This window comes from Danio rerio, chromosome 3 (genome assembly GCF_049306965.1).
Source record: "Danio rerio strain Tuebingen ecotype United States chromosome 3, GRCz12tu, whole genome shotgun sequence".
NCBI lineage: Eukaryota > Metazoa > Chordata > Actinopteri > Cypriniformes > Danionidae > Danio > Danio rerio.
Window position 1 is genome coordinate 11,791,020 of NC_133178.1, and position 26,791 is coordinate 11,817,810.

The 26,791-nt window shown below is 35.9% G+C and overlaps 2 protein-coding genes across 2 annotated transcripts in view; both read left to right on the forward strand.

The window, feature by feature from the left end:
- sun1b (Sad1 and UNC84 domain containing 1b) overlaps positions 1-3,426 on the forward strand; it is a 68,955-nt gene extending 65,529 nt beyond the window's left edge. Inside the window, 3 exon segments of the mRNA NM_001018135.2 lie at positions 805-972; positions 1,088-1,180; positions 2,386-3,426. Coding sequence (NP_001018145.2) covers positions 805-972; positions 1,088-1,180; positions 2,386-2,502 — 378 coding nt within the window. The 3' untranslated portion in view covers positions 2,503-3,426.
- Positions 3,427-9,396: 5,970 nt separating this feature from the next.
- The window catches only part of LOC100535100 (Na(+)/H(+) exchange regulatory cofactor NHE-RF2), an 86,046-nt gene continuing 68,651 nt past the window's right edge, over positions 9,397-26,791 (forward strand). The window contains exons 1-2 of the mRNA XM_021473166.3: positions 9,397-9,924; positions 17,907-18,149. Of these exons, the coding sequence (XP_021328841.2) occupies positions 9,718-9,924; positions 17,907-18,149 (450 nt within the window). The 5' untranslated portion in view covers positions 9,397-9,717. The remainder of the gene's footprint in view (positions 9,925-17,906; positions 18,150-26,791) is intronic.

The following is a 26,791-nucleotide window of genomic DNA, read 5'->3' on the forward strand; positions in this document are numbered from 1 at the left end:
GCATTTAACTCTGCAACAGGTAGATTGGAGTATTTACTGAATTGTGGAGTGATTAAGTAGAAAAGTCCCAAAATCCCATCTGTAAAAAAAGATCTTGGACACTAATAGGTCAGAAAATTAGTTCTGAACCTAGCTTCACCCAGTGGGATTTTTGAGCTAGAAATGTATGCAGATCAGTGCATATTTAATTAAGCAATGCCTCACTTGCACTCAGTTCTTTTTTTAACCCTATTCGCCTGCTGTGTGTTGCCTTAAAATGGATAGTTTTCTCCAAAATATTAAAACGTACTCATTTTAATATTATATATACCGGGGTGGCCAACCCTGTTCCTGGAGAGCCACCTTCCTGCAGATTTCAGTTGCTACCCATTTCAAACACACCTGAACCAATTAATTAGGACCTGAACACCACGTGATAATTACAGGCAGGTGTGTTTGATATGGGTTGCAACTGAAATCTCCAGGAAAGTGGCTCTCCAGGAACAGGGTTGGCCACCCCTGATATATACCATTATGAGCCCTGTTGAACACTAAAGAAGATATTTTGAAGAATGCTGAAAACCTGTAACCATTGCCTTCCATAGTAATAAAAATCAAATACTAAGAAAGTCAATGGTTTTAGGTTTTTTTGCATTCTTCTAACTATCTTCTTTGTAGACATTTTCAGATTTGGGTGAACTATCCCTTTAAGAGCTTGATATTAGAAGCATGTTGGTCATTTTCAACAACAGCAAAAATGTTTGCTCTGCAATGTAAGACACACAAAAAAAAGAAGTGCGTAATATACTTCTGCCTATCTTGTAGCCGGACATGTACCCAGGAAACTGCTGGGCTTTTAAAGGCTCCCAAGGTTATCTGGTGATCAGGCTCTCGTTACGTGTCATCCCCAATGGCTTCTGCCTGGAGCACATTCCCAAAAGCCTCTCTCCTTCTGGAAACATCAGCAGCGCACCTCGACGTTTCTCGGTCTACGTAAGAACTCGCATTTATGATTGTGTACATTCATGACTGTATGCTTAAACCCGAGAGTTTTTGCATTAAATAGTCCCGTGGTGCAATATATCAGTCCAGATTTCTGTATCTGCAGGGGTTGGATGATGAATATCAGGACGAAGGGAAACTGCTTGGAGACTACACTTATCAAGAAGACGGAGATTCACTCCAGAACTTCCCAGTTATGGTAAGGTTTATACAGAATTTGCTGTTGTTTGATCCTACCATGTTTAAAAAAGAAAGTCTAATCCTCAATTGATTCCCCATAATCTGTCAAATGTAAAGATACTGACACTTTGGTGATTTAAAGTGTGCTTTGTTCACTAGGTTTGTTTTAAAACATAGTGAGCAGCTAATTTAGAAAGCATTATGCATGGAATAATCTACAAACAAAGTTGCAGTTTGGAGAATTGATTTCACTAAATGCTTTTAATAAGAGTGTAAATGATTTAGAAATTGAAACACAGGCTTGTAGATGTCTTGAATAGTTTGTTGGTCAATGTGTGTTTCATGTTAACTGTCAATTGTTTGTTAGACCCATGTGACATGTATACTGACTAATCTTGGCCAGCACGCTCTTGTAAAAGAAGTTTTTAATTTCAATGCGTCTTTCCTGGTAAAATAAAGGTTATAATAATACTAACAATAATAGTTATCTAGAAAGCTGAATAAAACTTTCTTGTATTGTATGGTTGTTAAAATTTGAATAAACCAAAAGTAGGACTCGACCAGCATTTTACCATTTAATTTGATAAAACTGTTGGAAAATGCACACAGAAACTCAAAACTCATCAATACAACCCTATCAAAATAAACGTTTGGTTTAATTAAAAAAAAATCATGTATATTACTAATTGTCTAGCAAATTGTTACCAGAATCAATACTTTTAATAATAATAATAATAATTCCTTACGTTTATATAGCGCTTTTCTGGGCTTTCAAAGCGCTTTACACAGTGGGGTGGGGGGGGGGGGGGGGTCTCCTTATCCACCACCAGTGTGCAGCATCCACCTGGATGATGCGACGGCAGCCATTTTGCACCAGACCGCACACCACACACCAGCTGATTGGTGGAGAGGATACAGAGATGAAGCCAATTGGAATATGGGGATGGTTAGGAGGCCATGATGGACAGAGGCCAGTGGGCAGATTTGGCCAGGATTTGACAACCTTAGTATTCTATGTTGACAACAATGCTGCTTACGAGCTTTTGTAATGGTGCCACAGTGTTTTTTACACACTTTTTAACATATTAGTATCGATTGGTACTGAAATCGATACTTTTGACAACCCTAGTATTCTATGTTGATAACAATGTTGCTTACTAGCTTTTGTAATAGCACTAGTATTTTTCAGATTGATTATCTTCAACTTTTTTTTGTTTTTTACAGGAGGAGAACGACAAAGCTTTTCAGATCATCGAGATGCGAGTCCTGTCCAACTGGGGTCATCCCGAATACACCTGCCTGTACCGCTTCAGAGTCCACGGCAAACCTCACGCTCAATAATGTACAACACTATATAACCCTTTATGTACATACAGGACACGCTTGGACTTGATACAGCACTGGGATGCGCGAGCTGAGTTTTTAAGACTTTGATACGAATGATGGCCGAAGCTGAGTTACGAGGAGCACAGCAGGAAAAGAGCAATGTATTAAAGCTAAGGATTTCCTCTAATTTTGGCTGTTCTTGCACTGATTCCTGCCCCATCCGCTCTCACCCGTAGAGGTGTCTGTGCCTTCAGACAGATCACGGTTCTCTCATTCGCGGGACGTTTCGCTTGTGTGTTTTCTGAATGTAGTACAGAGAGGCATGGAGGTCAGGACATGATCTCCGCCTCGTCCGCCGGTCACTGATGCTTTAATTAGCCGCGAAAGGGAACTTTTAGCAACACCAAACCGCAATATGTCTGGGTCATATTTGCATTTTAAAGACTTTATTCTCTTTTAGGTCTGTTTAAATTAATTTTATTTTAATTTTAACATAATTTTATTTGAAATTAAGCAAAAAGCATTTAACTAGTAGTCATTTTTAACAGAAATTGATCTTTTTGGGTCATATTTGTGGAATTTATCCTGTTTTAGGTTTGTTTAAATTTATTTTAATTGTAACAATTTTCTTTGAAATTAAGTAAAAAGCATTTAATTAGTAGAAATTTTAAAGATGAATTTTGTTTGTTTGGGTCATATTTGCAGAATTTATTCTCTTAGGTCTGTTTGAATTCATTTTAATTTAATTTTAACATTGTTTTCCTTGAATTTAAGCAAAAAAGAAGTGTAATTAGTTTTTTTTTTTTAATTAAGTCACATTTTTGTCTGGGTCATATATATACTAAATTTATCCTGTTTTAGGTTTGTTTAAATTTATTTTACTTTAATTGTAATTATAACATTTATTTTCTTTGAAAATAAACAAAAAATTGTGTATAATTATTAGTCTTTAGTCAAATTCTGCATGTTTGCAAAATCAATAACGTTTTAGGTTTGTTAAAATTAGTTATGTTTTTTTTCTTCATTTTTTTCTTTAAAATGAAGCAAAAAATGTTTAATTAGTAGTTATTTTGAACATAAATGTATTTTTTAACTAAATGTGCTACAAAGCAAAACTGAAACAATAGATTTTTTAAAAGAAACCTCTTATTGTAATGCATAATTTGCATTTAATGCATTTTGGTTGTTACATTATGATAGTATTGGTGGAAAATACTCTTTTTTTTTTTTTTTTTTTTTTTTTTTTTTTTTTTTTGTCATTATGAAATTTTCATAATTATTTCAATCAATTAATGCAAAAAAAAAATTTAATGATATTATAATAATTTATCATCATTATTAATGTCATCATTATATTATATGATTTTAGATATGACCTAGACATATTTTCACCTAACCGGGGTGTCAGGCACTTCATTTTCATGATGCTTTTTCAGGTTTTTACTTTTAAAATAAACAATTGAAGTAAACTCATAACAGCCATAAATTGTAAATGACACTAAAATTGACCTCAGATGGTTTCTTTACAGAAGGGAATGGATGTTTATGGACAAATATGTGTACATCTTTACAAACTGGACGTAAAACACAGACACACACATAAACTTGTTCATTTCTGTGGTCAGCAGTCATATCACAGCGCAGTCTTCGTCATTACTCTGCAGGAATGTAACTTATTGTAATTAGTCCTTTTTAATCTCCTATCAGTGTTTATTTTACATAAAGGGTGTGCCCTGCCATCATTATCATTATCATCACTCTTTTACTTTTTATTGTGTTTTCTTTTGTTGAGCGTTTAGTTAAAGTAGACAAGGCACTGTTTTTGTCTTTATAAGGAAATGTAAGTTGCACAAGTCCTATGTGATTCATTGGATATGTTTAAAAAGTGTAGGGGTTCGTTTATTGAACCGCGTCGTCAGCGCTATGCTGCCCTAAAAGAGTCCGTTTGTAAAATACTATTGGTTTTGTTCATGACTTATTTATTTCACAGAAACTTAGCTGAGAAATAGGACTTTGTGCAGTGTGTTTTGTATAAAAAAAGCTTTTCAGTGCATATTGGTCTGTTTATATTTAGTTTTATTTGTTTATTTTGTTGTTACAAAATGGCTACAGTACTATGGATTGTACCAGTAAAGACTTTAATTTTGAGGATATTTGTTTCTGTAATTGTTTTTTTTTTTTTTGGAGTGTGGTTTTTGAAGGGTTACTAATGATATAAATTTAATAAGTTTTGTTTTATTAAGGAAAGACATTTGGAGCCACAAAAGAGTGAGTATTTTGATTGTTGGTTTCAACTTTTTTTCATTCATTCATTCATTTTCTTCGGATTTTCCGGGGCAGCAGTCTCAGGAGAAAACCTCAGACTTCCCTGTCCCCAGACACTGATCCCAGGTGGATCCTGAGGCGTTACCAGGCCAGCTGAGAGAGGTAGTCCCTCCAGTGTGTCCTGGGTCCTCATTGAGGCCTCCTCCCATTGGGACATGCCTGGAACACCTCCCTAGGTAGGCATCCAGATGCCAGAGCCACCTCAGCTGACTTCTCTCGATGTGGAGGAGCAGCGGCTCTACTCTGAGCTCCTCCCGGATGACTGAGCTCCTCACCCTCTCTATAATTGTGTGCCCTGCCACCCTTCAAAGGAATCTCATTTCAGCTGCTTGTATCCGAGATCTTGTCGTTTCAGTCATGACCCAAAGATATGACCATAGGTGAGAGTTGGAACACAGATTGACTGGTAAATTGAGAGCTTTGCCTCTCAATTTACTGAATGTCACGTTCCATCCTTTGTGAACTGAACCCCAAGATACTTGAACTCCTTCACCTGGGACTTTCCTCCAACCTGGAGATGGCAAACCACCTTTTTCCGGTGAGGCACATGGGCCTGGGACTTGGAAGTGCTGATTCTCATTCCAGCCAGGTCACACTCAGCAGCAAACCGCCCCAGAGCATGCTGAAGATCCATGTTCGATGAAGCCAACAGAACTACATCGTCTGTGAATGACAGGGATGAAATATACTTTTTTACTTTTGAATATTTATTATTAAATGTTTAAAAATTTAAATATTATTAAACATTTAACCCTCTAGTTTACTGTTTACATAAGTTACAGTTGTCAAATCTGCTAGACACATGACACAAGTGACATCAAAGATGGCGCTCATGAGAGGAAAGTGCCGTCCGAGATTTCCATCGAAAGTCAACATTTTTCTCAGCCTCCGTTGTTTATCTTGACATATTTCACTTTAAAGACCAGGAAAAGGAATTATTCTTTGCCATAAAAGTGATATAACTGAACATACACACAGGAGCCTGATAAAAATACTTGTTTTTAGGGTAAAGTTGGTTTTATATCTGCACATTCATTCAGTGACAACTTGTGACATGCTGCTAATATTGTTTACTTTCAATATTCAACCTATATTCAAGCAAGCTTGACAATATATCATTAGCACTATTTATTTCACTGTGAACAATGCTGTTCTTTGATAGTCATTGGCTGCTAATATGATTTTCCTATTTGCAGAGAACACTTTTCTGAAATTATATTATTAAGGAGAAAATCTGAATGTGTGAATATGAATCCAACTTTACCTCAATGTACAAGAGGAAAGTTTTAGACGGCATTTAGACTGATTTAGGCATCTAATCTCTTCATGTTTCATTCTAGTCAGGTTTTGGAGGTGATAGGCCCCCACCATTTAAGGCTTGACCCCCCCTAAAGGATGTCAGAAAAAGGTGTATAAGGGGGCCAGCCCTTTAATAGTGAGAAATAGGCTTTTTCTGATCTGTATCCTAAATAATAATATGAATAATTTAACCACTAGATAATATGAATGCATATTACCACCCCTATAATGGTTCATACCATTGTGAATGCATTTTTTTTAAAGAACCTTTTCTAGTAAAAAAAAAAAAAAAAAAGCTGTTTATATCTAGATATAGCCCAAACGTAGGTAATTAGACGGATAGTTTTTATAGTTTGACTGCTTCTACCATACTAGTCAATCTTAGTTAATAGTAGTTGTTGTTTTCCGCCACTAGAGTGCAGCACATTCAGCTGCTTTTGTCCTCGGTTTGCGTGGTTGTGCTATATGTGGGTTGTGACCTGAAAAGTTCTCAAATGCACATTATTTATTGATGTTTTATGGGAAGTTGGTCATGAGGCTGTGCTAAAAACGCCAGATACTTTCTCTCAAATATCTCTTCTGTGTTCATTTCACTGTCATGTGCTGAAATAATTTTTTTACAGATCTTAAAGTCTTTGTCCTGCTTAAAATTAAGACAAAAGTTTAGTTTCTAACGGATTTTTTTTTCAATTTTCTGTCGTTAAAGTGCTTTAAAGGTTAAATGTTTGTTTGTTTTTTTACCTCAGCGCTCATTAATCTCAAAATGGCTGTCAATCAAAGCAAATAAGGCGGAGCGTTTCTGTAAACAGGAACCAAACGTGGATTTTTTCCCGCAACACTTCAGTTTTTAACGGTGAAACTAAAGTAAGATGTCTGTATCTTGTTTCATTATGCTTTGTAATGGAATATAACATGACAGATCGTAATATGAAGCAAACTACAGGACTTTTTAGTAATTTTTTTGTCTGTTTTGATTTGAAAGCGAAGACATTCTAAAAAAGTTTTCGTGGAATTCTATTAGAATGTGACGTGAAGAAACATTCCATTTAATCTACAATACAAACATACCTCAAGATATCTTGTATTCTTTTAAATCTAATTCAGTTTTTGTCTTCATTTCTTTTATTCAATTCCAACTAAAGCAAACATAGTCTAATTTTCATAACCCTTTAACTACCCCACCAAGCAAAAAATGTTATCAAAAATATCAACTTCTACCAAATGGTTGATGTCAGTTTATGTTAAAAGTACCGGAATTAATACATAAACTATGAAAAATATGAAAATATGACGCTTAAGACCAATTTATTAAAAAAAATATTCATAATAAAACATTGAATGAAATATTGAATACTAAATCACCTTTTTTTCCAAGTATGTCATAAAATATCAGATTCTTATTTTAGATATTTTCTTGTTTTTTTTTTCAAAATCAAGTGTAGTAATAGTGCAACAGGATTATGTTTGATTTTTTTTTTTTTTTTTTTTGTAAACCAGCAATGCTGTGTGTTTAAGCCATTATTTAAAACAGTCATTCTTTAAATGACTTTAATAGTCATTTTTTAAAACGGTAAAAACATGGTCAACTATTCGGTAGAGAGGAAGTCAAAAGGTTAAAGTTCAAATACAGTAACAAGGATTTATAGCAATTTTTTGATTGATTTCACCTATAGCGCATGTCTTTGGACTGTGGTGGGAACCAGAGCACCAAGAGGAATAAAAAGTCTTCCTTAAAGTCCTTAAAAAGTCTTGAATTCACTACACCTTATTCCAGCTGATTAGCCGCTTATCTCAGCATATTCATTGTATTTATGTGGCTTTACACAATCAAATTGCCTTTTGGAATAATTTCTTACAATTATCAGATGATATAGCATGCTGTGTGCACTTAATTGTGCCCACAAACCATTCTTGTGGCCTCCATTTCTCCATTAAATTTTGACCTTAAAACTGTTTAAAAAATTCAAATTAAAAACTGCTTTTTTTCTCTAGCTTAAATCAAACAATTAAGACTTTCTCCAGAAGAAAAAATATTAGCAGACATGCTGTGGAAATTTCCTTGCTCTGTTAAACATCATCTGGCAAATATTTAAAAATCAAAGGGGGTTTATAATTCTGACTTCAACTGAATATATACACCCAACTAAATGTTATCTTTTCCATTCTGGTATTACTATTGCTACTATTACTACTACTATACTTTTATAATTATGGCTGTGTAAATAACCTACAGTTTTCAAAAATATTAAAATAGAAAAATACAAAACTATTAAAAGAATACAGCTGTTCTGTGTCAGTTAAATCAGTTGACTGTTGAAATTAAAAATTTTAACCCAACTGGTTGAGTTATTAATGTAGATAACCAAATAAAAATATATATCCAAATAAAATAAATAACCAAATAAAGGTTAAACATGACCAAACAAAGGACCAAATATTTAACACAACTGGTTAAGTTATTATATATATATATATATATATATATATATATATATATATATATATATATATATATATATATATATATATATATATATACGTGTGTGTGTGTGTGTAATATCTACATTTACATAAATATTTACAGTTGAAGTCAGAATTATTAGCCCCCCTTTGAATTTTTCTTTTTTTTTTGTTGTCTTTTTAAAATATTTCCCAAATGATGTTTAAGAGAGCGAGGAAATTTTCACAGTATGTCAGATAATATTTTTTCTTCTGGAGAAAGTCTTGTTTGTTTTATGTCGGCCAGAATAAAAGCAGTTTTTAATTTTTTTAAAACCATTTGAAGGTCAAAATTATTAGCCCCTTTAAGCTATATTTTTTCTCGATAGTCTACAGAACAAACCACTGTTATACAATGACTTGCCTAATTACCCCAACTTAATTAGTTAAGCCTTTAAATGTCACTAAGCTGTATAGAAGTGTCTTGAAAAATATCCAGTCAAATATTTTTTACTGTCATCATGGCAAAGATTGGGGGATAGGGCTAATAATTCTGTTTATATGCATGGGTACTGCATGTATGTGCATATATATTTTTTCCCATTTAGTTTTTACCAGTTGTTCATAAAAATTATGTAAAAAAATAAACATACATGATTCCTTAATCAATAACTGCTATTTGACATTGTTTACATACATTAATGAGGGTCAAATAAGCCTCTTTCTCTGCTCATCTGTATTGTCGCTTATTTATGGGCGGTCTTTTTTCACGCCACGCAGTTTCTCAGTGGACAGCATTTCTCTCTCTCTCTCTCTCTCTCTCTCTCTCTCTCTCTCTCTGTGGGCAGAATGTCTCATGGAGGAGTTTTGGATGCGTCTGTGAACATCCACAGGTAGTTGCACAGTCTGCTTTTAGCGCTATCACTTTTGCATGTAATTCCTCGCGAGCGCTTTTGGACACGAGAGTCTTCTGCCTTCATATCTGTTTTAATTGTTGCATGCGCGTTATTGTAAACACATCGGCATACGGCAGCGATGCGCGTTTATAAACCTTTGCGAATGCATTTTACGTAAGTTTCCGCTTTATTTATTTATTTTTCTTTGCTTGGGAAATCGCGCATGGATTGTGTTGCAAGTTTGTGAATGTGAAGGCAACGGCGGAATACAATGGCAAGCGATTTGAAGCCTCGCTTGTGCGTAATGAAGAAAGGAGAGAACGGCTATGGGTTTCATCTGCACGGAGAGAAAGGAAAAACCGGACAGTACATACGGAAAGTGGAACGCGCGTCCCCGGCGGAGGCGTCGGGACTGCGCGCGGGTGACCGTGTGGTGGAGGTGAACGGCGAGAACGTGGAGAGAGAGACACACCATCAGGTACATCAACACACACACACACACACACACCTGAGCTGCTGGTCTCAAATATTCAGCACACATTATACTGGATCCTAATGCAGGATCGTATTATTATGCATTTTATTGCTTATAACAACAACATGTGTGTTAAAACAAGTGCTTGAAGATAATTAGATTAGGATGTATCTCCATATGGAAGCAGAAAGAGCTTTATTGCCACTGCCAGGTAAGATTTTACATACAAGGAGTTTGCTTTTGTGACAGAAGAGTGTATCAAAATGGCAGTGACAGGACAAAAACACTGATAATAAAGGAATTAAATAAGTAAATAGAGAAAACAAATGCATATTACATTAGGCAATAATGTGTGTAAAGCTATATTATGTGCAAATTGACATGTAAACTGAGTATGTTGTTAAATAAATGTGTACATATGTCGGTAAATAGTTTTGTTCCATTCTACAGGGTGTCCGTGGGGGTCTTAAAATGTCTCAAAATCCAAACTTTTAGGCCCTAAATTCACTGAAACATTGTATTGTAAGTCCTAAATCATGTTAAACAGGTCTTAATTTTCCTGTATTCATGTAAACCTGCCCAATCAGACCAACATCCTTCAATCCTTCCATCTCAATAAAAGTTTTAACAAAAGTTTATTTAAAAGGCACCTATTTTACCCCTTTTTCAAGATTTAAGAGAAGTCTTTTGTGTCTCCAGAGTCTGTCTGTAACGTTTCAGCTCAAAACACTTCTGATTATTTATGAGACCTTTCAGACTATTGGGACTGTCCGCTCTGAACACTATGTAGTAGGGTTGGGCCGATAGATGATGCCGTTGTCCATCGCTGATGGCCAATAGACAACACGATTGCCCTCGTCGCAAATCCGCTCGCGATAAACACACACTTAGGCCCTGTTTACATTAATACGTCTTAGTGTTAAAATGGCATTTTAGAACGAAAATGATCCACATCCACACCGTGTTTTACCCAGCATTTCTGAACAGCCCTCCGTCCGCTGAAAACACACACAGACAGCCACACACACACACACACTATCATGCGCTCGTTTGAGCTTCAGTGAGCAGAGCATGTCAGACAGTTTATGAAGGATGTACCGCTGGATTGCGTCTCACTGTAGTTGTTAAACGTGATATTTAGACATCCCAAGTCTCCCGGAAGTTCCGGGAGTCTCCCACAACTGCTTTGAGACTCTCGGATCCCTCCTCGCTCTTCACACACATCGCGCACACTCTGTCAAACTCCGTCTCTGTCCCCAAACCCCAACCCCCCGCTTTTCACAAACATATATAACCGGACAACCCTACCCCCCCGATGATGCCATTACGATGGCAAATTGTCAGTGTCCTCATCTCTGGCTTTGTCAGATAAACAGCACAGTTACAGATATGAAGGAAGCAGACCTCACGTAAGGTTTGTGAGAAACACTACAGTAAGAACTTTCCCAATGATTATTGGATGTATTTGTTGTGGAGTTAATTCAAGCCTTTCTGCAACAACGAGTCACACACAGTGTCCTTACAAAGTTCACACACAGACACACACACACACAGCTCACGCGTTTAACTTTGCTCTGTTTTTGCACGCAAATGTGACAGGGTACATGCTAATATCCACTGCTGTATAGCTGATATCCGTTATGTTAATGTACAAAATAAAGCTTATTTAACGTCCACAAACCGGGATTGAAGCGCCTTCTTTTACAATTGTACTGATATGCGGCTGCGGTGATGAATTAATGCGATTTTACCATCTTTAACCTACTTTATTACAAACATGCACTGTTTTAAAAACGTTTTAAACTTGTAAAACTTATTCTTTATCATATTTGATGATGACTGATGATCACAGAGAGCTGAACAGATCTTTTAATCCCAGTTGCTTTGCGCACGTCCTGTCTTGTTGATATGATTAAACGCATTACTATGGATGTTAATTCACGGCTGTCAGTCAATTCTGTGGACGGGGAAACCTCACTCCTATGTCACGTTGTGGTCGGCCTCAAAATGGAGGGGATTTGGATCCTATTTTAACGTCAGGAAATTAAAAAAATAGAGGCTTATTGTCTTTATATCACCCCAATATGACTGTGAACACACTATACCTACACACAGTTCTGTCCAAAAGATGATTTTCATCATAGGTGCCCTTTAATAACTCTTGTTTATTAATTATGTTTACTGAATCTATATTTATAAACACATGGTTTAATTATCTTTCTTACAATAACATTTGTTTTTATGTTTTTTTTTTATGTTTTAACTGGGTTATAGAAAACATCCTTAACATTCAGCCTTGTGTAAGTCTGACATTTTATTCATAATGGTCCTAAAAAGGTCATAAAAGGTCTTAAGTTTGACTTTATGAAACCCGTAGAAACCCTGTTCTGTATAATGTCTTTTTAAATACTACAAACCTTAGCTATTATATGGTTATTTATTTAGCAAATATAGTTATTGAACTAGTTATAATTTGCAACAGAATAAGAATGGGCTAGAATAATTTACATTGAATTGATGTCAATAGTGACAGAAATGACATATAAAATGTTGCAAAACTTCACTATTTAAATTTAATATTGGTATTTTGAACTTTAAATCACTGAAAATAATGTTTCCACACACATTTTAAGTAGCACAACTGTTTCAACATTTAGAATAATCGTTTATGGAGCAGCAAATCAACATATTAGAGTAATTTCGGAGTAATTATGCTGAAAACAGCCCTGTTCCACATGAATATACAGTGCAGTTATGTTACAAATGTTTCACAGTTAATTCAAATCAGAGAGGACATTTTAAATTATGCTAATATTTCACGTTATTCACATTATTTTTACTATATTTTGAAGCACTTACCGATGTAGGGGACTTTAGAGATCTTTAATTGAATTTTGGGCTTCATTTTTATAGCGCTTTTACAATGTAGATTGCGTCAAAGCAGCTTAACATAGACGTCCTAGTAAACTGAAGTCCAGTTTTTAGAGTTGTAGTTCAGTTTATTTCAGTTTAGTGTGGTTTGATTTTCACTGTTAAAAGTCCAAACACTGAAGAGTAAATCCATCGATGCGCAGCTCCACAAGTCCCAAACCAAGCAAGCCACTGGTAAGGAACAAAACTTCACCAATTGACAAAAGTGAAGGAAAAATAAACCTTGAGAGAAACCAGGCTCAGTTGGGCACGACCATTTCTCCTCTGGTAAAAACATTTCTTTAAAGATCTTAAAAGATAGTTGATCTATCATTTGTTTTGTATACAAAAGAAACAATTTTCCATGTTGCATCTTGTGAATACACTCAAAAAATGACGTTTGCTGTTTGTTCAAACTACTTATTTAAAATGAGTTTTTTTACCAAAACTTAATTGTTTTAGGGGCGGCATGGTGGCTCAGTGGTTAGAACCTAGCCTCTTAGCAAGAAGGTCACTGGTTCAATACTTTTACAATGTAGATTGTGTCAAAGCAGCTTCACATAAAAGATCTTAGTAAATGTAAACAGTGTAGTTCAGTTTTCAGAGTTTAAGTTCAGTTCAGTTTAGCTCAGTTCAGTGTGTTTTAATAATTACTACTGAGAGTCCAAACACTGAAGAGATCATCGATGCGCAGCTCTACAGATTCTGAACCATGGAAGCTAGTGTCGACAGCGGCGAGGAAAAAACTTCTCCAATTGGTGAAAGTGAAGAAAATTAACTTAATTGTTTTATGTTTAATCCACCTAAATTTATACAAACTCATGAACTTAATTTCTTCCTGTTTTCCCATCACAAGTCGATTATGTGGAACCCAGCATTTTTACAGTTTACCATATTATGCAAAACTGGAATTTAGACCCCCCCAAAAACTCATCTTTTATAGATCTGACTTTATATTTTGTCCACTTCATCAATGCCACAGTGATCTCTGCTATTCTCAGTGTGTAAAAGCAGTCATGATGATAGTCATGATAATGTGTCAGCAGGTCCACATTTCTGACTAATAGCGTGTATATATATCGCAGGGCTGTGTAAACACCAGCGAGTGTCTATGAAACATTTGACATCCGTTTATTTGACTTAAGAAGCTTTTGGCAACCGAAGCAACTTAGAATGGGAAATAAAGAGCCCTGCTTTTTAGAAACCTGTGGGGAAACACTGACTGAACTGCGAAACCTTCTTGCGAATGGACAATCAAATACCACACATTTCTTTAGTTGCACTGACACTAATAGAGTATTGAAGACTCCATCAGACAATATGATCTGATGTTTTAGTTATGACCGGTGAATCAAAAAAACACTGGATATGAGTTATAATGGCTCATCATATAGTTTATATTTATTTATTTCAACTCATTTAACATTAATACGCTAAAATCATATAAGTACATAAAATGCAGTTTACATATTTAGTAATATAGAAGTTAGATGGGTTAAAAATTAGGAGTCCATCTAATATTTATTGGCCGATATCTGGAAGGTTTATGGCATGCACCATAGCTCAATCACTGGGCCAAACATTTGTATTATTCATTCATTCATTTTCTTGTCGGCTTAGTCCCTTTATTAATCCGGGGTCGCCACAGCGGAATGAACCTCCAACTTATCCAGCACGTTTTTACGCAGCGGATGCCCTTCCAGCCGCAACCCATCTCTGGGAAATAAAAATGTTATTAGTTTGAGTTTAATAAATAACAAATGAACTGGCTGTATTTGTTAAATGCTTTTGTTGTAACTAAGCTGGATGATAAATGGATCCGATTAATGTTCAGTTAAACTAATTTAAGGAAGCTAATACCATGTGCAATTGACCAATGTTGGTGTAACATGGGGAGTGACACAGACAACTGTAGTAGGATCCACATGCAGGTTTATTCAAAGTCAGGCAAGCAATGGTCAACACAGGTGCAAACAGATGTATAAAGGAAGTTCAGAATCATTGTCAAAGGATCAGGCGAGAGGTCAGAAGGCAGGCGGCAGACAGGGAAAACTTGGAAGCAAGGCTAAGGTAAACACACGGGAAAACAAGACTAAAGAAACGCGTTGAATTGTCACCTTACAGATAAACAAGACTCGGCAATGGTGAGTGAGTGAGTGTGCGGCTTAAATAGTGTGTGTAATCAGTCTCTGACAATCCTCAGGTGGTGCGAGAGTAATCAGTCTAGATGAGGAAGCATGTGTGAGTGTGAGCAGAGTGCATGTATGAAAATGTAGTCCGGAAATGGTGGATTTGTAGTCCATAGTGTTTGGGGATGATTGGGAGGCCATGATGGGTAAGGGCTGATGGAGAGAACTCGGCCAGGACACCAGGGTGACACCCCTACTCTTTACAAGAAGTGCCATGGGATTTTTAACGACCACAGAGAGTCAGGACCTCAGTGTAACGTCTCATTTGAAAGACGGCGCTCACTGACAGTATAGAGTCCCCTTCACTTTATTAGGGCAATGGGACGCACACAAACTGCAGGTTGAGTCTGGCCCTGCTGGCCTCACTAACACCCTTTCCAACAGCAACCTAGTTTTCCCATGTGGTCTTGCATCCAGGCTCAGCCCTGCTTAGCTTCAGTAATGAACTGATCTTGGGCCGCAGGGTGATATGGCTGTGCATGGTTGTTGCTAGGCCTATTTTACGGGGGCTGTAGCCCCCCTATATTTCTATTCAGCCCCCCTTAAAGTTTTGCGATTAGCTCATGCACTATACACCAAATTATCGCCTCAGTCCCCTTTAAATTTGAAATGAAAACGGCGGCAGAATTTGGCTCCTCCCCATATTTTGTTTTTCATTTGATCAGCAAATCACAGCTGTGGACATCGAGAGAACGAGGTGTATTTATTGATAAATTGTTATAATATCTGCTTATCTGCAGTTCTTTGATATAGACAACCTTGTATGGCCTGTATCCCAATGTCATGGAGGAGCAGTGGGGTTTTCTCTGCTTTCATCTCCAGAAAGGATTAAACAGTGACAGAAGCACTGAGAGAATGTACTCGTTTTAACTGTCACTGGGTCACTGACAGAGACAGAAACATCAAGTGTTGTCTAGTATTAAAAACATACTTCTTATTTATTATTATCATTCAGATCGTGAAATATGTGAATTTTGTGATTTGTAATTCGTGAAATGTGATTTTAAGACATTGATTTTAACATATAAAGCGGTTCATGGTTCGGCTCCAGTCTACGCTCTGCCTTGAGTCTTACGCTGTTTCAGCCTCGCTGCAAACTCAGCACCATGGGAGGTAGGCCATTCTCTTTCCGTGCTCCCAAACTGTGGAATGCTCTTCCCACTAACATTAGGAGTGCCGGATCATTTGATGCTTTTAAAAAGCTACTTAAAACTCATCTTTTTAGGTCTGTTTTTAATTTGTGATATCTTTTATTCTTACTGTGTTTTTTTATTGCATTTTTTTAATTGTTTACTTGCTTTGTTGTTTTTACTTTCTTGTAAGCGCTTTGGGTTTTAGAAAAGCATGTTATAAATAAAATGTATTATTATTATTATTATTATTATTATTATTATTATTATTATTATTATTATTATAACTATTATTATTATTATTATTATTATTATTATTATTATTATTATTATTATTATTATTAATAATTAGCCTGTAAGTTTAAAAATATATATTTATAAATGTGTCATTTAATTAGAAAAGTGGCAGTTTACTTATTTAATACATGGAAACAAAAAATGAATATAGAAGGGTTTTTTTACTACAGTAAACAGGGGGGTTGAGCCTATTTGGCATATTCAGAACTCAAATGGTTACTGTATGTCTGTCTATGTAATACAGTGGAGTACTAGCATACAAAAACACATTTCTACTCATTTATTCATTTTCTTTTGAGCTTTGTCCCATTATTAATCTGGGGACAGTGGAATGAACCGCCAACTTATCCAGCATATGTTTTACGCAGTGGATGCCCTTCCAGCTGAAACCCATCACTGGGAAACACATTTCTACTTTAAAGAGGAAAAAAAAATACAAAAGAAAAATACCAAACAAGTTCATAACATAGTTGATCAAGAGTGCCTTTCAGACAGAGGTTCAGCAGCATTTGTTCTTTTTAAAAGGGAAATACTTAGCTAATATGATGCTTAGATTTACATTAGACAAATACAGTTTTTGTAAACGTATTGTTATTTATTTATTATAAATAAATAAATAAATGTATTTATAAATTTATTTATTTATGTATTTATTTATTTTTTATTAATTAATATTTATTAAATTTATTTATTTATTTATTTATGTATTTATTTATTTATTTATTTATTTATTTATTTATTTATTTATGTATTTGTACATAACATTAATTAATAAATTAATTTATTAATACATTTATGTATTTATTTATTTTTAATTAATTAATTAATTATTAAATTTATTTATTATGCATGTATGTATGTTTGTATTTATTTATTAATTAATTAATTTATTTATTTATTCATTCATTTATTAATTCATTGTTCTGTCATTTGTTTTCAGTGTAAAATTATTACTTATTACTAGGGCCAGACAGAATCTGCGGACGTTTTTTGCTATTTCTGCGGAGAATTTTGGTAAAAATCTGCAGATTTCTGCGGAATTATTTTGGGAGTATCCAGCGGAGTATCATAACTAAAGCCTTAATATATGAAATAAAAAGTAATAATTTACTGAACAAAAACTGAATAAATGTAGATTTACACATTTACTCAAGTAAATAAACTGAATTAATGATGGGCTAGAAATCTGCGGAAAATCTGCGGAATTCTGCACGCGCAGATTCTGTGTGGGGCTACTTATTACTTACAACTAGTAGTGTTTTGAAATTAATGAATGTATAATCTAGACAACTGTGATTATTCCTCAGACTATACATGTACAATCAAAAACTGTAATCGTTGCATCCCTATAATACACTTTAGTATGGTTCAAAAACACTTTACTATTAAATAATATAGTATTTCTTAATGTGGGGACCCATAAGCAGTTTTTCTAAATGTGCATTTCTCTTGTCTTCAGGTGGTGCAGCGGATTAAAGCTGTGGAACATGAGACCAGACTGCTGGTGGTTGACAGAGAGACTGATGAGTATTTCCGCAGTCTTCGTCTCACCTGCACTGAGGAAATGGCCATCCGGACGAGCCCCACAGCCACGACCCCTTCACCCTCACCCTCCACCAGTAAACAGGGCAATGGATCAGTGTCCAAACGGAGCGAGATCTCCAAACCCATCAGGAAACCTCCGTCACGAGCTCTCAAGAAGGTGCGGAATCCTCTACATACACTCTTAGAAAAATGATAAAGATTCTATTTTAGAATCCATGTTCCAAATCTGTCATTCCATTTCCATTCTTTGGAGTTTTAAAAATGTTCTTTACAGAATGTACTTTTCGCTGAAAGTTCTTTGGACAACCAAGGATGGTTCTTCTATGACTATAGCTATGTTTTTATCCACCTTATTTTTATGCACATCAGTTAAGGTTAAGGTTAGGGCTGGGGTTAGGACATACATTTTGAAAATACGCTCAAAACACTAATGCTCTTTAATGAGTAGGAAACTTTTTACTCAATATAAATAAAATAGCAAGTCATTTATTCTATAAGGAAAAAAGTCTTCAGTGGCTTCTAATATATCACAGCAAATTCCGTTTTTCTTTTTGATATTTACCGCCACTTTATCAGGTAATTATGATTTAGTTCACTTTGAGTCACTGGATGTAAACGGTGTTAAATTTGCAAATGATTTACTTGATGTTCCAGTTTGGGCACAAGTTTAATTCACATCTTTAGATGGAAACATAGCTAATGTTATGTAAACATGCTTTTGGAACATCATTAAAGTGGTCTGTTTTGCCGTCGTCTGATATTAGCTTTCAAGTAGTGTGCAATGTAGCTGTTTTTCTATATGAAGAAGCAATTCTGAACTGCTGAAATGAGTCCTCAGCAACACACATATGTAGATTTTTATAGTTTTGCATAAAGCCAGTCGTCATAAAGTTGGTGAATGTCCCTTAAACTCTGCAGCTGTAGATGATGTCTGGAAGAGTTTAGTTTGTCTTGTGTTGAGAAGGATGCTGTTTTCTGTGCCTGCATCACATCTAAATGATAGGAATTTGGTTTGGTTGATATGGTAAAACCAACACCATCATTACTGTTTGTAAAACTGTTTGTAAAACTTTATTCATGCCAAAATTAAAAGTCTTTTGAAGCAGTGGTTCCCAACCTGTTTTTGCCTGAGACCCCCTTTTCCCCCCTGAAAATATTGTAAGCCCCTCTCCACATTTAATGATATAATCGCTCATATAAGTTTGCAGTAATGATGATAAAAATGTTGTTTTCAAACAAATGGTATGTTTATTACTATATGTAGATATTTTTATGCATTAAGATAAGCCTAATGTTTTCCCAGTGAAGGGTTGCAGCTGGAAGGGCATCCGCTGCGTAAAACATGTGCTGGATAAGTTGGCGGTTCATTCCGCTGTGGCGACCCCGAATTAATAAAGGAACTGAGCCAAAAAGAAAATAAATAAAAGAATGAATGAATAATAGACTAATGTAAAATATAAAAGCAAAACATCGGTATCACCACGCACCGGTCAACGCTTGACAATTTTACTGCGTGGGGTTGGGAGTGTTTCGTAGGTTGCTATGCGACCACCAACCGTTTTCTTAGAGGATTACAAATTTTCTAAAGACGCCTGTTTCTTACTCATTTTGCTGCTTGTGGGTTAAATTTGGGCGCTCAAGTGACCAAGACGAGAGTACAGTCATTTTTCAAAATAAAAGATCGTTCAGACTCGGATAATAAATAAAACTGAAATAATTAATGATTTCTTGTGCGGAGCGGTACCAATTGATCTAGGACCGATGGTTGAGGACCACTGAGCTAGGGGATAAAATGAACTAAGGCAACATGATCATTGTCCTAATTGTCCACTGCTAAGATTTTTTTAAAATATGACGCGACCCCCCACAAAGCTCGCTGAGGCCCCCTTGTGGGCCGCGACCACCCTGTTGGGAACCGCTGCTTTAAAGGAATAGTTCACCTAAAGATTGAAATTCTGGCATCATTTACATGTCCTCTAACTTGTTCTTGAGTTTCTTTATTTTTTTAGCACAAAATAAGTTATACCAAAAAATGTTGGAGAAAAAAAACTTTGACATGATTTTTTTCATAGTATCATCTTAAGGATATCAATGGCTGCTTTCCCCCAACATTCTTCAGCGTTGGAAAACTTCTACATTATTTTTTTGCTTCTACTATGGATCTTAATTCCTTCAGACAGAAAAATAATATAATACAAGAAATTCATAAAAGTTTAGAATGACTTTAAGGGGTGGTCCAGAGTGTATTTTTAAGGCTTGGTTGTGTTAATAAGATGCAAAGCAATGTGAGCTCATGCTTTACTTGTAGAAAATCATGTTATTTTTCATATAACTTTCCTTGTTTATATACATCTACTCTGCTAACATGAAAACCACTGTCATATTTCCTAGTTCCTCCGAAAGCCCGCCCTCAAGAGGTTCTGATTGGTCAGCTAACATAATGTGCTGTGATTTGCAGATCAGCTTCACCTCACCAGGAAAAGCTTCACACCTCTACTAGCACGCGCTTTGCCTCTGCTGTGTAAATACTGTCAGTCAGAGTAGCTGTTAGCGTATCAGTTTGAGCCTGAATCAGACAGAAAATGAAGAGCACACATGTCTGCTCTCTAAAATAACATCCGACAAGTGTCTTGCACATATATTTAGAATAAAGATGTGTAAGTAATATGAAACATTCACATATCTTTTGCGTTTGTTATTTGAGATGTAGAACACAGAGAAAGCGTCCGCATAAAGAGACATTGCAGCGCTGCTGAAGATTGTGAGTGTTTACAGCGGTTTTACAGATAAATATGAATTTGTAGCTAAATTGTTAGCGGTGCCAAACAGCATTTCCCATTGTTTACTTCCTCTCTGCAACACACTGTTAAAGCTGGAAACTGTGCATGGCATAGATCAATTTTAACAAATATAAACACTCACAGGTTGTGGCTCACCATCCACAGCTTCGTCTATTATGGTTGGACGAGATTTTAGTCGAATCCAGCACTGAACTGGGAGACTTTCTGGAAGTTTTCCTTTGTCAAATGCTAGCTATATATTAGTTACAATTTTCTGGAACATAACTAAAATTAAACTGTAGCACTTCTTTCTTTGTGTCTTGTCCTTTGGAAGCCCAAATACAGAAACAGAAGAAGCTCTGTGGAAATAGCAAAGTTTGGACTGCATTTTAGCTTTCTCTGCTATAACATTACAGCTCCTCTGGCCACGCTCCTCAGCTACTTGGGGTGAATACGCGTAACCTGAAGCGTTTGTGATCTCATTTACCTGGATGTGTTTTTTTGTAGTCTCCAAACTTCATTCGCTGTAGGCTTCGCTAAGATAACTCCGTGAAAGCCTATGTCTTTCTTTGCATAGAACTTTAAGTGTATTACATTCAGAGATGTTGTTTATGTTCACACAACAACTAAAGTTTAAAATATGATATCCTAGTGGACCGACCCCTTTAAGTGTGAGTAAATGATGAAGAAATATGCTTTTCTGACTGAACTATCCCTTTAACCTTGTGTTGGTGCTCCTTCTTTTCCAAAAAGAGAGCAGTTAAACATTTGTTGTGACATCATCCGAGACGGTTCATTACGATGTCATCAGTGTTTTTTGGAGATAGCATGTTTGTACTAATAAGACATCCTGCCAAAGTTCTGAATAAATGGGTTAATTGGTTGAGTTCATAACAATAATAAGTTTAGTGACTTTGTTTGTAACTCAGATTTTATCTTGTTGGCTCTGTCATGGTTGGTCGGTGTCCAAGATGTGACTGTAATTGTTTTTCAGTAAGCGTGATGCTCTCTGTGCGCCTCTCCAGTACACTGACCGCATTTTTCATTGGCCTGTTTATTCAGGAAAATGGATTTTGGCTTTGCAAAATGAATAACCGATTCTGTCCGGGAATTTCTTTAATAATTATCCCGCTTCTGCTCTCCAAGACCTATCTCTAATGCTTCATGTTGTCTTATATAGATTTCTAGGGCAGTGGTTCTCATCTCCAGGCCCGAGGCCACACAGCTCTGCACTTTTTGTATGTTTTCCTTATTTAAAGGCTGGTTCAAATCACAGACTTGTTAAGCCCGGCACACTCTGTGCAATTTTTCGTAATCCTTTTGATAATGTCAGACTGAACAGGGAGAAGAGGGACTCCTGGTTTTCTTCACAGGGGTTCAGGTGATTTTGGAAGAGGTGGGTTTTTAGTTGCCATTTGAATGATCCCAGTAAATGAGCAGTCCGTGTGGGAATGGGAAGATCATCCTCCAAGATGATCCAATGGGAAGATCAAACTCACCCAGAGTTTAATGCCATTTATCTGTGACACTTTCATAGTCTCACATTCTCAAATTATACACCTCATGGCAAACAAATCATACAAATCACACCTCATGACAAACAGATCATGCAAATCACACCTCATGACAAACAGATCATACAAATCACACCTCATGACAAACAGATCATACAAATCACACCTCATGACAAACAGATCATACAAATCACACCTCATGACAAACAGATCATGCAAATCATACCTCATGGCAAACAAAAACCTGGTTTGACATTTCACTAGTTTGAAGTTTTTGCTGTAAGTTTGAACGGTGTTTAGTACATAGGGTGGTCTTTGTGTTTGCTACAGTGCTCTGTATGACTGCTAGGATGTTCTAGGTAGAGTGTTTTGGATGGCTAGGGTGTTCTCTGTGTTTGCTAGGATGGATGTTCTGGGTGGCTACTCGTGTGTTGCCAGTGTTTTCTAGAAAAGATGTTCTAAATTGCTACTAGGGTGCTCTGGATATTTGCTAGATAGGGTGTTCTGGATGTTACCTAGGTAGGGTGTTCTGGATTGCTACTAGGGTGTTCTAGATGTTTGCTAGGGAGGGTGTTCTGGATTGCTACTAGGGTGTTCTAGATGTTTGCTAGGGAGGGTGTTCTGGATTGCTACTAGGGTGTTCTAGATGTTTGCTAGGGAGGGTGTTCTGGACTGCTACTAGTGAACATCCAGAAGACCCCAGTAGCCATTTAGAAAATATTTTCTAGATAGCACTGGGAACACACTAATAACAAATTAGAGCAATATACCTTGCAAACATCTAGAACACCCTAGTTGCAATCCAGAACACCCTACTTGGGAAACATCCAGAACACCCCAGTAGCCATTTAGAACATCTTTTCTAGAAAACAATGGGAACACAGTAAAAACAATCCAAAATGTTCTACCTAGCAAACATCTACAACACCCCTGTAGCCATCCAGAACACACCAGAAGCAGTGGCGCATGTCCCCCTCACTTATTTTAGATATAGCACTTTACTTCATGCCATAATTTTCCCAAATTATGTTATTATGTTATTATGTTATGTTATTATGTCAAAATAGGTTATTTTTCAAATTTAGGCTTTTCTGCACACAATTACTCAACATTGCTGCACATTTCTAAAACTATCACCAACATTCCACAACAGTATCATCATCCCTCAGATTTGGTCCCCCCCACCTCTCAGACCAGAATTGCTCCCTTGACCAGAAGCAATCCAGAACGCCCTAGAAGCCATCTAGGACATCCATCCTAGAAAACACTGAGAACACACTAGTAACTATACAAAAAGCCCTAGATAACAAACACCAAAACTTCTTCTCTAACTTTTACTAGTGTGTTCCCAGTGTTTTCTAGAAAAGATATTCTAAATGGCTAATAGGGTGTTCTAGATGTTTGCTAGGTAGGGTGATCTGGATGGCTAGGGTGTTCTCAGTTTTTGCTAGGATGGATGTTCTGGGTGGCTACATCTAGAAAAGATGTTTTAAATGGCTACTGGGTTGCTCTGGATGTTTCCTAGGTAGGGTGTTCTGGATGTTTTCTAGGTAGGGTGTTCTGGATTGCTACTAGCGTGTTCTCAGTGTTTTCTAGAAAAGATGTTCTAAATGTCTTCTGGGGTGTTCTTCTAGATGTTTTCTAGGTAGGGTGTTCTATATTGCAACTAGTGTGTGTGTTTTGTTGGTTGCTGGTGTGTTTTGTTGGGTGATTTCAAGTCATTGGTGTGTTTTTGGGGTGTTCTGTGTGGTTGCTATGTGGTTTCAAAGGTGTTAGTTTTGTTCATTAGGCAAAATGGCTTGGTCACAGAGAGAAGTGCTAGCACATCTCTCTAACAAGACATATGATTTGAGTATTGTAGCACAAACACTGCTGGACAAGATAATTGCTAAAGAGTAATATTGAGGTCAGGGGTTTGTTAAGATAAGAGTGTGGGTTTTCAACATGCACTTAACAAAGGAGAGAAGTAACAGCATGATTAACGATATACCCAGCAAACGTGTCCACCATTAGTCTGTTGAAGATTATTTGTATAGGAACCTAAATATTATATTTGTCTATACTTCTCCAGTCTTAATGCATACATCCAACATCTGCTCTCACTCACAGCCCACTTTCCAAATGGGGTTGCGTAATTCAGGGCTGTTTCAACAAGATGTTGTGGAGTGGGAAAGAGAGCGTGTGAGCAGGTGGGTGGGTGCGTTACATGCACATGTGTGTGATCATACTGACTAGGACAGTTAAAATCATCACAACAGCCCACTAGGTCAACTAAAAGTGTGCAGGAACAGATTCTGATATCCAACAGAGGTAATAAGCAAACAGCATTTACACATGCAGGGCAACATCTGCAAAACCCCTTCCCTAGTGAAACACTTGAATTTACTCACAGATTTAGAGATCTTTTTGGCAGGAAGAATGATATATGAAGAAAGGCCTGGGAAGATGAAAGCAAAATACAATAAGAATGGCTACTTTTACCAAAAACATTATATTTATTCTCTTAATCTTTATGGGTTTTGAGTTGATTTATTTGTATTTTTTTATTTTCACTTTCCAATATTGTCGCTAGGATGTTATGTATGGTTGCTAGGCCATTATTATAGCTGGATAAGTTGTTGTTCATTCATGAATGAATATTATATATATATATATATATATATATATATATATATATATATATATATATATATATATATATATATATATATATATATATATATATATATATATATATGAATATATATATATATATATGAATATTATATATATATATATATATATATATATATATATATATATATATATATTCATTCGTTCATTCATTCATGAATAAACCGACAATTTATCCAGCTTGTTTTTACGCAGCGGAAACATATACATTTGATAGTATATTGATCTTATTCTTATTTTATGAATCTTTTTGGCTCGAGACTTCTGGTCTCATTCACTTCCACAGATTTTTAGATGTTAAAACAGCTCCTTACGCTGCTTGATGTTGCAAACTGATATTTTTGTATTATATTATTCAACTTTTTATGTGTAGTTATGAACACACTTGTTTGTAGAGCGAGTAGTTTGAGTCTTTTAAACTGTTTATTATTCCTAGTCATTTCTCCTATAGGCAACTAAATTTGGAAGTTCTAAAACAGTGGCAAAAATGAGCGCACTTCCTCAATGGAATAGAAGGTCAATAAACATCTTATTTCACCCTCAAATTATGCTTTTTTTTAAACCCTAGGTTTAGGGGTAACCAAATATATTGGTTTTTGAGTTTGACACATGGCCAATTAAAAGATCGTGAACTACTACTGAACTAGTTATTGATTAATTGATTGATTCCACACAGAAATGCTAGCTGACCTAGCCAAGGCTCGAACCAGCAACCTTCTTGCTGTGAGGTGACAGGACTACCTACTGCGCCACCGTGTCGCCCCAACCCACTTTGTATATTCAATTAACAGCAATAATCTGCTGTTAATATCTCTATTACCAACTCTAAAATTGTATGTTTGAGGATGAAATGTGTGAGAAATCTAAAGACCTTAACATCTGATGTAAAACATGTTTGATTGATTGATTGATTGATTGATTGATTGATTGATTGATTGATTGATTGATTGATTGATTGATTGATTGATTGATTGATTGATTGATTGATTGATTGACAATTGTAGTATAGTTTTTCCATAAATAGATGTTGCCGAACCCAGCCAGCCAACCAACCAACATACCTACCAACCAACATACCAACTAACATGTCTACCACCCAATCAACATACCAACCAGCCAAACAATCAACCAACCAAATCGTGTTGTATATCCAATTAACTGCAATAATCTACTGTTAATATCTCTATTAACAACTCTAAAATGGTATGCTTGAGTGTATGAAATCTGTGAGAAATCTAAACATCTTAACATCTAAAGCATGTAAACATCTGATTTTAAACATCAAAAAATACTTTAGGTTGTAGTAACCGCAACATACTCCCATCTTTTGTGCATTACTTAAATGTAATTGAATGGCCTTTTGTCATTTATTCCTCCTTTATGTGCACAATTTAGAGTCTTCAACTTAATGTTTGGGATCCTGGGTTCATTGAAAGACATGTCGGAATCAATAAATTAGTCCTCGTGGATCCATATAATGTTCTTTACTTTAATTTTAATGCTAATTTGTTTCTAATTCCAACATTTGTTTGAATAAATTAATTCTGAAAAGCAGCTCAGTTGGATTTTACATTATAGGATGTTGCGCAGGTCTTTAAAAAGAAGCTCCAGTTCATTGAAGGACACAGAAATGTTCTTCTCCAAAATCATCCATAATTACAGTTTTTGAATTTGGTGAAGCCCTACTGTGGTGTTCAAAAACCACCTTGAGTGGTTATTTAGACAATCTTACTCTACTTTAGCCTAATATTGGATGATTGTATTGCCACTGCAGACATATCATTGGTCTTGATGTATCCTCTCATGTTTAAAGTGTTGTTACCATTCACTGA